The sequence below is a fragment of the Simochromis diagramma genome, unplaced genomic scaffold, assembly GCF_900408965.1.
Source record: "Simochromis diagramma unplaced genomic scaffold, fSimDia1.1 OVJJ01000517.1, whole genome shotgun sequence".
Classification (NCBI taxonomy): domain Eukaryota; kingdom Metazoa; phylum Chordata; class Actinopteri; order Cichliformes; family Cichlidae; genus Simochromis; species Simochromis diagramma.
Window position 1 is genome coordinate 1464378 of NW_024387173.1, and position 11213 is coordinate 1475590.

The 11213-nt window shown below is 43.4% G+C and overlaps 1 protein-coding gene and 1 long non-coding RNA gene across 5 annotated transcripts; both read right to left on the reverse strand.

The window, feature by feature from the left end:
• Nucleotides 1-591: 591 nt before the first annotated feature.
• LOC120744672 lies at nucleotides 592-4836 on the reverse strand. Of its 4 annotated transcripts, none has more exons than XR_005698434.1 (5): nucleotides 4712-4836; nucleotides 3516-3627; nucleotides 3004-3161; nucleotides 2514-2568; nucleotides 592-1550 (listed from the first exon to the last, which is right to left on the reverse strand). It is a non-coding gene; the product is annotated as an uncharacterized LOC120744672 (long non-coding RNA). The 4 variants fall into 4 exon arrangements; XR_005698432.1 differs by having other exon boundaries at nucleotides 2514-2571; XR_005698435.1 differs by lacking the exon at nucleotides 592-1550 and having other exon boundaries at nucleotides 1995-2568.
• A 184-nt stretch (nucleotides 4837-5020) lies between these two features.
• LOC120744740 lies at nucleotides 5021-7231 on the reverse strand. The gene is made up of 2 exons (XM_040049286.1): nucleotides 6031-7231; nucleotides 5021-5682 (listed from the first exon to the last, which is right to left on the reverse strand). The coding sequence occupies exons 1-2, from the start codon at nucleotides 6625-6627 to the stop codon at nucleotides 5527-5529; spliced, it is 753 nt and encodes a 250-aa protein (XP_039905220.1). The 5' UTR covers nucleotides 6628-7231; the 3' UTR covers nucleotides 5021-5526.
• Between the last annotated feature and the right edge of the window lie 3982 nt (nucleotides 7232-11213).

The window sequence follows — 11213 nt, forward strand, 5'->3', positions numbered from 1 at the left end:
ATTGAATTGTATTGTCCAGCTGATCTATCAAACCCCCCAGCAAGTGAACCTTATTCATGACATAACACAGTAACTATTTAAAAAATTAAACAGCAACAGTCTAAATGTAAAATGCATTCTAAACTCCTCTTCAATAAATTATATGCAAAGAGTCATTCAGGACTGTAACGTGAACTACAGAACCCAGAGTCTTCATCATTAAATCTCCGGTTGCTTCATTTTTCTATCCTATATCAGATACTTTAAAGGTTTTAGTAAAGTTGCATTCTCATGGTGAGGCAAAGTGCTTTATGTGTGTGTCTGCGTGTCATGAACGGGGGTTTGAGTTCGAGTTACGGCAGACTGGCGCTACTTGTAAATGGAACGCAGCCTTCCTACGGCGGACAGCTAGTAACAGGAATCGGACGCGCGGTCCACCTTAATCCACAGTAACCACTATAGCAACAGCCTAGCATGTCTTTAAAAACATATTCTGTCTTCATAACTATCAAAAACGTGAAATGATTTGCAAAGCGTGAAAGTGTTACAGCTGCAGAGCGCTATGGCGGCATCTTTGGAAGCTGTTTACATAGCTAATAATATACGATGTAACCATGGAGACAGTCAGTCACGTGAGCTAGTGGTGCACGTTTACTACAGTGAATAAGGTGATTGCGTGCACAGCGTCCACACACGCTGCACAGGGTAAAGACATTACTTCAATGTTGTTTTATATTTATATATATTTGCCTTCTGTTGACCATCACCTCAGGTTCACCATTACAGTTTCAGCATACAGATACACACTGTTTAAATATGAACACATTCAAAAAAAATCATGTCTCAGAAATAAGCACAGCTGTTCATGTTTGTCATTATAGTTTTATTTTTAAGAAAGTTATGAACTTCACATTGTGTATCTAATCAAAGAAGATTTGACAAGTCTGAGTCATTCCTTTGCCCTATGAGAGCTGGAATAAATATATATCCTGACAATTACAGTTGAGCAAACTTCAGTGAAATGTTGAAACAGTAGAGACAGGTAGAAATGGGATCAAATTAATCTTTGCTTAGTCAGACACGTCCTGTGTTCAGTCCATTGTATTAAAAAACAAACAATAGCACGATCCGTGTGATTTTGCATCTATTTCCAAATCATAGTCAAGCAGCCCAGTCTCATAAACAGGTAAGAGAAGTGTCTCTGATGTAGATGTTTACAGTGTAGTGTAAGCATTAAAAGATCATAAAGGAAACACTAACATTTATGTCAAACTAATTTTAATTAAAAATGAGCAGGTGCTTTACAGATTTAAAAGAAAGAATCTGAAAACAACACTTTTTTGGTCTAAGTGGTCAAAGTAGAAAACAGAACTGATGTTCAAGAACAAACCGTAGCTGCACTAATATTACACATCTCGATTGTTGTGGTGAACAGACATGTTGCTTTTAAAACCACATGCAGTGTGTGACCATGACTGTTCACCGAGACCATGAATGCCACTTCGCCGAAGCATTCTTCTTCTTCTTGCCACCAAAATGGAAGTAGAAAGAGCACGAGCTGCTTTGATCTACTGAAAGGAAAAAGCAGAACATCTGAGCTGAAACCAGCTAGCTGAAATCATTAAAACAGAAACAATCATTCAATGCAGTGTCTCAGGTGGCTTAGCCTGTTACAACTGTTGACACAAGCTCAGTACAATTAACACACAGTGTCAGGGAGCTCCAGTGTGGGAACTAGTGGCTTTAGGTTTGTAGTCATTTAATCCATTCATTCATTTAATTCAGGAGGAAGAAATGTCAGGTTGGTGCAGGCTGGTTACATGCATTTGGTCCCATGCTGTCTTTAACTAAATGACTTGGTTCACTTTATGGCTGGGCTGTATGTGGGGTTATATCATGTTATTTGGGCAGGAGTACCTGTCCCCTGTTAGACTTAGAAAGTTTCTCCATAAGCAGAGCTTCTAACTCTTATAGCTTCTAGCACATCTGTAGCTGTGCAGGCTGACAGGTTTTTGGTGGCTCTTTTTACCCCACACTGGTTGTGAGTGTGTAAATAGCCCCACTAGTTCTTTTGGGTTGCAGTTAACTTGGGAGGAAGGGGTGGGTCTGCCATGACTAGATGTATAACAATTATCTGGGATACATAAATTTCATAATGCATGCATATATCTCTATCAATTAAACCTGGCCTGAGGGCTGCCATTTTTTACATTCAGTTATTTCTCTTAGAAATGTTGGAACTAAATAATGAATGTGTTACAGTTAAACTGACACTGGTCAGTGTAAATGGCTCATTGGGACACAGAAACCTTTAAATTAAACCTGTTATCTAGTGTCAAACAATATCAAAGCTGTAAAAGGTGTTTACAGTCAGAATTTATAAAACTATGATTGTAAATAAATTCAAACAAGTGAGCTTTTCTCTTTGTGCTGAATATCAACACTGTGGCTTCTTAGACTGTAAGCTTTACTTCAGCACAACCAGTTGTAGAAGCCGTCACTCCAAATGTCTTTTGATAACAAGAAAAAAATACCTTTTCAGTACACGGCCTGAAGTTCTTCTCCGACATCTTCTGCCATCGGCTTTGTCTGCTGGTTTGAAGACAATAAACCACAAAAAAGATGATTTAGTCACTTTGTCTGCATCATGCAGCTCGAATGTGTCGTGTAACAATGTTGAATAGCCGTCGTTATCCCTCTGCTGTCAGTAGGATTGTACTGTACAGCATCTTACTGATATGTGAGGAATGCTAATGTAACACGATAACAGACGTCTGGTCTTACATCATTAAAATATAAAGGGCAGGAGATATTTAGATATTTTTTATATTTATATTACATTTTATAGCTGACAGATATTACTAAATAGATAGAATTTACTAAATGGTTGATGTGCATGAAAAATATGTCCATAATCACAAATGACCATGAAAGCCAGTAGAATTAATTCAACTGGACAATCAAAAGACGTCCTTAAATGTCCTTTAAGTGGCAGAACAAATGAACAAACAGTTAATTGCTTACTTGAGATGAAATCTGCTCAGCTACTTTGAAAACAGCTTCTAACTGGTTCCTCCTTTAATAGGATGACTGCTCAGGGGTAAGGCCATCATGCAGTCCAGCAACCTTTATGGTTCTGCTTTGATTCACCAGGAACTATTAGGGAAACCTTCCAGCGCCTCCTGTGAAAGACACAGGGATAAACACAAACATTTATTAACATGTTCCACAGTCTTCCAGTTTGATTTTCTCATCCCGTGGACAACAACGTACAGGGATGCAGGTTTATTGTTAACTTTTGTAAGGTTTCTTTACTGAACTCATACCCAGCTCATACAGGACAAAGACAGGACAGGCTGCCAGTTTATCGCAGGGTGAAAACAATACATGTAACAGAAAATCCACTTAAATGTCTGATATTTATAATCATAATCATAATTATGATTATGATTTAAAATATTATTTAAAGGTTTCTTTAAAAATATATTTAGATTTTTTTATAACACCCTAGAATATAAACTGTTTCAGATCCTGACCTCTGACCTCAGTGACCAGGCTGTGTCCTCACTGCAGCTCCCTCTTGGAAGTACGTCTGCTTCTTGTCTTCCCCCAGTGATGACCGCCTGCCCTTAAAATCACGTACTGTACCTGAGGAACAAAACAGGACAAACACTTGCCTTCATTTAAGAAGTACATTCATACAGAGATAATCTATGGAAACACACTAGTTCACCCTTTGGGAGGAATCAGTTCCTGTGAAACATTTCTGTAAATCAACATTATGTGGAGAATGAATGAAATTAGTTCTTCGGGTGATCAGCAGTCCCACACTGACAAATTAAACTTCTGTGGAAGAAGAATCTGGACTTTGGATTTCCAGTCCAGTCCTGGTTTAAACTATTAGGGATTGAGCAACGGTGCTCATCTTTGCTCTTCGGAAATCTGTGTTAAACAACAACAAACATAAATTAGAAACAAAAATACATCTGAGTAGAGAATTTTAATCTTCAAATGTTTCTGAGCCGTCTTCAACCTGCTTTTAACACAGAAAAGTCCGACAGTCAATGCAGCCTGAATGAAATCCTAAATGTTCAGCACACAGAGAGACACAGAGGGACTGTTTAAAGTTTAGTGTTAACCTGAGTCACTGATCATTTACAGTATTACAGAGTCTGGCAGTCTTTGCATGATGTCCATGTCACTGTAAGTTTCTAGCTGACTCTCAGGTGTGACAGGTGTGCCAGCAGGAAAGAGTAATAATAACCTGCATCCTGAGGCTTGTCATGCAGGATTAAAGGAGCCAGACTTTGTTCACACAGCTAGGATTGTATTTTACACTGACCCTGGGTCAGTATAATTATCATACAGTTTAAACGAAGCACTGAAACTTGCACATATTTATTATAGATGCACTGAAGCTAATCGAGACATTTAGTGTCAATCTGTGGCTGCGATTAATCACTTTACTGGAAATTTTATTAACTAGTAACTTCATCAGTCATGACAGAAGCTAATATTTCTGTTCTAACATCGTTTAAACAGTAACAGCTTTACTACAATATAAGCTAACGTTTACACCGTAACTTTAAGCTAGCACCATAAAGACGGTAAAACACATAATAATACAAATGCATCTTAAAGCTGTTATATTAGCACTCGGTGTATTACTAACATAACCACATTAACATTATTGACACTAGCTGACCGTTGCTGTCCGTTTAAATGGCCTTACCTGTAAACACTGCTGTATCCACCGGATTCCAGCCAGAGTGGATTCTGGAGTCTTCCCACGCTCCTGTTAGTGATCCTCCATCTGGATGGATGATAACAACCTTCTGAACAATCTAGCAGGAGATGGCCCATATCTATGGGACTGATTTCTGCTAATAGCGCCCATTGTATGGACTGATAACAGCCGAAGCGGGTGAATAAAGTCACCCAGTCGCTAGCTGTGCCATTACCCAGCATACACCACTCCCTCCATAAATGCAATAAACGATACAAAAGTATCGTTCTACCTGTTTTTCAGGTAGTTGTTTACATTATATACTTTATTGTGTTCAGTATACGTCACTACAATGTGATTTCGGAAATATATAATTATACGGACATCAGGCTCTTCCGCGGCAATCTCTTGTCGTCAATAAGAAATGTTTAGGGAGCGTATATAGTATTCAATGAGAGGACCCTGCACGTCAATTCTCAACACAAGGGGGGTACCCTGCGCGTCGATAAGTGAAGCAGAGGGAGCCTGACCATGCGTCACATATTTGACGAGTTGGGAGTGAGAACGTGTTGATTTAACTGATTAGTTTTCTAAACTGTGTTCTAGAAGCTGCAGTTCAAGCAGAGTAAAAATGACTCAGCAGCAGATTAGAATCAAGTACAAAAACATTTACAAATGTTTCTAACTCACCACATTTCTATGTTTATTTGTAAGTAAAAGATGGTTTTGAAATGCAAATCACTGCATTCTGGTTTTAGTTACACTTTACACAATATCCAAACTTTCTTCAAATGGGCTTGTATAAATATATCTTGTCATACCTAGGTTGCAGGTGCCATGATGGTCTTAATTTTTCTCCCTTGTACTCCAACCTTCTTGGCATATATCTTCATAAGGTTTGCCAAATAACTATCCAGCTGGGAGAAGAACTTGGACTGCAAATGGATTGTTGTAATCCTCTTGAATTCTGCACTCACCTGCAAAAGGCAGAATAATAATCCAACAGACAAAACTCAGTTTGGCTAATAATAAGAATACATTTATAACTGATATTTACACAGCACCTTTCAAAAAAACCAAGGATACTTAAAAAAGGAAGATACCACAAATAATTAACAGGGGATTGTGTTGTCATTATTCAGTACACTTAAAAGTCAGTCAAGTCTGTTCAATACATGTGAATGCATTGATATTTGTAGCTGAGCTAACACAGGCTGCTTTAGCTGACCTTCAGTAAATCCCATTTGGTCACAAGTTCCTTTTATATAATAATTCAATGGAAGCAAAATATTGATGGTTTTTTTTTTTCAAACCCATTCAATTACCTTGCACACATGGAAGAGAGCTGGCCACCTCATTTTGAAATCAGCGATCATCAGTGCTTCAAGTACTACCTCTTGCCTTCTGAGAGCAAAGGTCTTCTCCATCATTGCAGCCACCCTGTGGTCATTGTGTTTTTTCTTAGCTTCTGACAGGAGGTCTACTCTGATTTCTTCTAGTGTCTCTGCAGTTTCACCAGCTGGATACGTGGGGCAGTAATTCACTTCAGCTTTTTTTGGCTTCTTCACGCCATATGCAGGAGTACATTTGCCATCAGGTTTATGTTTTACAGAATTCACAGTAACTTCAGGGCATCCAAGCTGTCTAAGCTTTGTTCGGTAGTTAGCAAGTTTATACTTCAAGCTTGTTTTCCATCCACCATATCCAGTGACTGAACCAGGCTCTTTCAAACATGGATAGGTTGTTACAAGAGCTTCTGCTACCTCATCAAACTCCCTGTCAGACTTAATTTTATGATCAGGATTCAACAAAGCTCCAGTTTCTTTGAAAGCAGCATTGGCCCTGGCCAGCTGTAGTTGAGTATTGTAAGAGAACTGGGGAATGGGGAAGACATTGGGCCATGCAGTGGCTCCTGAAGACATATTGTCTTCAGGAGAAGACAATATGTCTGTATCAAATTAGTTCCCAGGAGATGAAAGGGATGAGGAGTCATCTAGAGTGCGGGAAGTGGCAGCAGATGAATAAAGAGGGAGGAGTGGCTCACCAGGTTCGACAGGTGCAACTGAGCTAAAGATGACCTCGATGGTACTTTTGTCCTGGATGTCCGACATTGACTCCAAGTTGGTGAATTCATTCCCAAATTCTGCATCCATGAAGTGAAGCCTGAAGTCCCCATTAACTCCACACTGTCCCTTTATCTGCTGAACTAGCTCACTGACAGACACTGGCATCCCATTTGGAAGGATCAATCTCCGGGAATCATTTTCTCCGAGAATGAGTTTCACCATTGCAGCCATTTCACAACAGCCTAAAAGAGGAAATTAAGACAACGTTAACCATTTCAACAAGGGTAAATCTGATTTCAACAAAGCAATTCAGATAAAAGTGTGGCATGCTATGTCCATTAAAATGGATTCAAATAAAATAATGCCACATTAATTTTCAAAACATTTTAGATTTATTAGACTGCCTGTCATAAAAAAACGAGTTAATTCCTGTAATTTGGACTCTTTCCTTTTCAGTGAGTTCAACATTTTACCATGTTGGTCTCAGGTATGCTTAAAAACCTTTAAATTGATTAAAAATCCCAGTCTGCAATTAATACAATACAAAATACTACATAGAGTGCACTATACAGGTCATCGGATGTTCAAGATGGGCTTTACATCTTCCAACAACTGCTCACACTGTCAAGGCAATACACCAGACAATTACACTCACGCTCTTTGGTTCTGTCCACCAGTGCAGAAGTTTTGGCGCGAGATATGTGAAGACTTATCAAAGTGTCTGAAATGTAACATTCCAACTTCCCCCTTAGTGTGTTTGTTAGGCAGCTTAGATAATGTTACTTCAGAAAAGAATATAGCCCATATGGTTTTCACTGCCCTATGCATAGCCAAGAAAACTGTCCTCATGAACTGGAAAAATAAAAACAATCTTAATTCTAACCAATATAGAAATTATCTATTAGATTACATTAGTCTTGATACAGCCTCTGCCACCACATCAGATCAATTGCTCTGGGCTCCTTTGATCAGCTTCATCACCTAGTGGGGGTGGGGGGTCATAGTTTGGTCCCGCCTTCACTGTTGTGATTGGTGTGGCGGTAGGGACAGGCTTAGGGCGTCGGGGGGTTCCCCGGAGGCATCTTCCTTGGGGGGCTCAACCCGGGGTAGCAGTCATGTCCGGGTGGGGGCTCTTTTGGCTCTCGGGTGACTGTTTCCTCGTGGCTGCGTGCAGCGGGGCTAGGGGAGGGTCTGTGCTGACGGACGTGGGTTACTGACCTGGTAGCCTGGCTGCCCCTGGGTGGGTCCGGGATGGGCGTGAGGTTCTGGGGGTGCTCCGTCTCTGGGCTGGGCCCCGTCCGGGCCTCGGGGCCTTGGGTCCTGGTTTGTGTGTCGCCGGGGTTGTGGGCGGGTGGGTGCATGGGGGCCCATCCCTGGCGCGGGGTGCCGCCGGTGCGTCGAGCCGCCTGGGGGGCTCTTCAACTGGTGGGGGAGATTGTCACACCTTGCAGGAGCTTTCCTCTCCTCAGGAACTCTCTGCAGGAGGGGGAGACACAGGAGAGGTGGAGGAAGATCTCAGCCTGGGCGTCTATTGTCTCATGTAGTCTGGAAGATGAATGGATGGTGGGGTGGGTGCAGTTTTCTCTGTGGTGGGGTTGGGTGGACTGTCCAGGGCTCTGTGGGGCCGGGGGGCGCTACTGCACTGGGCCCCGGTCTGATGGGCCTGGGCCCCCTTTCCCTGGCGGGTCGCGGAGGGTGGGAGTGCCTACTGGGGTCAGCGGGGGAGCTGGCCCCAGGGAGGGGTTACCTGCCCCTCCCTTCCTTCCCTCCCCATCTCCAGCTGCCTCCCTCTTCCCGCTCCTCCACAACCACCCACACATGCAGGGCCTTGGAGTAGGGGTATGTCACCAGGGTGCAGAGGAGGCTACCCCCCCCCCCCCTCTGTCCCCTTCTGGCTGCCTCTGCCTCAATTTTATCCCACAACTTAGACATTCACATTATTCACACTCTCATTACACATACATATAGGATCTTGGGGGTGGGCACAATCACGGAGTCCAAATTACCATCAGGGTGTATACCTCACCCCTGACGTCGTTGCCCACCTCTCAATTTTAAATACACTTAGTCATTGAGGGCTAGCAGGAGGGACTATGCGCCTACCTGCTGCTCCTTGGCAGGTAGCTCCATGCCCTCCTGGGTTTTAATTGCACCTTAGAACACATATGCATCAACACTACAATGAGCGGGTGGAGGGAGGTTTGGAGTCTTCTCCCACCCCCATTCTCTGCGGCCTGCTGGAGCGGGGGGGCTAGGAGGAGGAGTTGGCCGTCCGACTGCGGTCTGGGGTGTGGGGCCTCCCTGCTGCTGCGGAGTCGGGGTGGTCTGCCTCTCCCCACCGCAGGGAAAAGGGTAACACCACCTGGGTCTGGGTGCAATTCCCCCCTCCAGGGGCAAGGGTACCTAGACCCGGTTTGTAGAGTACGCTTGGGGAGTGTGATTGTGTGTACAGCGTCTCTTTATGTCTGTCTCCATGTTGGTTGAGTGTGGAGTAAGTGCCTATGAGAGCATGAGGGTGGGAATGGATGTTTGTGTCTGTGTGTGCCTGTATGTCTGTGTCTATATGTCAGGTTGGGTATCAGACGCCACCTCTCTGGGGACATCTCAGGCCCTCCAAGGTTTGGAGGCCTATCTCCACCCACCACCACTTCCCCTGCCAGTGGCGGACTCCCTCAGGTGTCGGTGCGTTGGTGGTTCTTTGTGTCTGGGGGTGGGCGTCCGGGTACACACCGGCTCACTCCTTGGCGGCCGCTTATCGGGGCCTGGAGCCTGGGGCTCGCTCGGGCCACTCCGGAGGTGGGGTGCCCCCGGCCTCTCGGCCTGGGGCTCGGTCACTCAGGCACAGCTGGCTGCCGGCGGAGCTCACGGGCGCGTCACTGCAACTCCCCCTGGCTTCTGCTCCGCGGCTGCTGAGTGAGCCCTCATCTGGGACTCTCCTCAGCTCTTACTGGGACAGTGGCGCGGCTGCCCCTCTGTTGGTCTTCCTTGGTCTCTTGTGTTCTGGGGGCCTCTGGATGTCTGGAGTCTTGATCTCCTCCATACCTGCTTCATGCCCTGGAGGACGGGGCTGTGGCTCCCCACACTCCCTAGCAGATCGTTACATGGAGAAACCTTTGGAACGCAAGCATGCTGATCCACACAGGTATGCACACAGGTGTACACACGGGTATTCACAGACGCGGACTACAGCTTTCTTGGCTGTTGCCTCAAAGCACATTGTGCGCTGTCTATCTTGCGTGCTGCACAATATCGTTTATTATTTAGTAACTATTGATATCTATGACTAGCTAGTTTATTGTGATGGTGCTTTGTTTTCTCTATTATTATGTTGCTCTTTGTTGTTTGCTGTCTCCTCTGTTTGTTTGTTTTTTGTTTGTTTTTTCTTTCTCCATACAGGTGACCCAGGAGTTTTTTTTTTTTTTTTTTTTTTCTCTCTCTTCCCCCCCCTTCTCACCGTCTCTTCTCCCCTTTGGTTTTCTCTCTTTCTCTCCCCCTCTTTCTCTCATTCATTCCCCCTGTCCTATTTATTAAAAAAAAAAAAAAAAAAAAAAAAAAAAAATGACAAAGGATGAACTGAAGCTCTGCCATCACGTAATGTCGCATACTGCTGTTTCTGATGTCATTTAGAAAAAAAAAAAAAAAAAAAAAAAAAAAAGCAAGTTTATACTTCAAGCTTGTTTTCCATCCACCATATCCAGTGACTGAACCAGGCTCTTTCAAACATGGATAGGTTGTTACAAGAGCTTCTGCTACCTCATCAAACTCCCTGTCAGACTTAATTTTATGATCAGGATTCAACAAAGCTCCAGTTTCTTTGAAAGCAGCATTGGCCCTGGCCAGCTGTAGTTGAGTATTGTAAGAGAACTGGGGAATGGGGAAGACATTGGGCCATGCAGTGGCTCCTGAAGACATATTGTCTTCAGGAGAAGACAATATGTCTGTATCAAATTAGTTCCCAGGAGATGAAAGGGATGAGGAGTCATCTAGAGTGCGGGAAGTGGCAGCAGATGAATAAAGAGGGAGGAGTGGCTCACCAGGTTCGACAGGTGCAACTGAGCTAAAGATGACCTCGATGGTACTTTTGTCCTGGATGTCCGACATTGACTCCAAGTTGGTGAATTCATTCCCAAATTCTGCATCCATGAAGTGAAGCCTGAAGTCCCCATTAACTCCACACTGTCCCTTTATCTGCTGAACTAGCTCACTGACAGACACTGGCATCCCATTTGGAAGGATCAATCTCCGGGAATCATTTTCTCCGAGAATGAGTTTCACCATTGCAGCCATTTCACAACAGCCTAAAAGAGGAAATTAAGACAACGTTAACCATTTCAACAAGGGTAAATCTGATTTCAACAAAGCAATTCAGATAAAAGTGTGGCATGCTATGTCCATTAAAATGGATTCAAATAAAATAATGCCACATTAATTTTCAAAACATT

What these genes read in the sequence shown, in the direction of transcription:
- LOC120744740 (XM_040049286.1), bottom strand. Translation starts at nt 6,627, where the DNA reads ATGTCTTCAGGAGCCACTGCATGGCCCAATGTCTTCCCCATTCCCCAG. An exon ending in CTCTCTTCCATGTGTGCAAG is followed by an intron (nt 5,683 to 6,030) that starts GTAATTGAATGG and finishes TGCCTTTTGCAG; the next exon opens with GTGAGTGCAGAATTCAAGAG.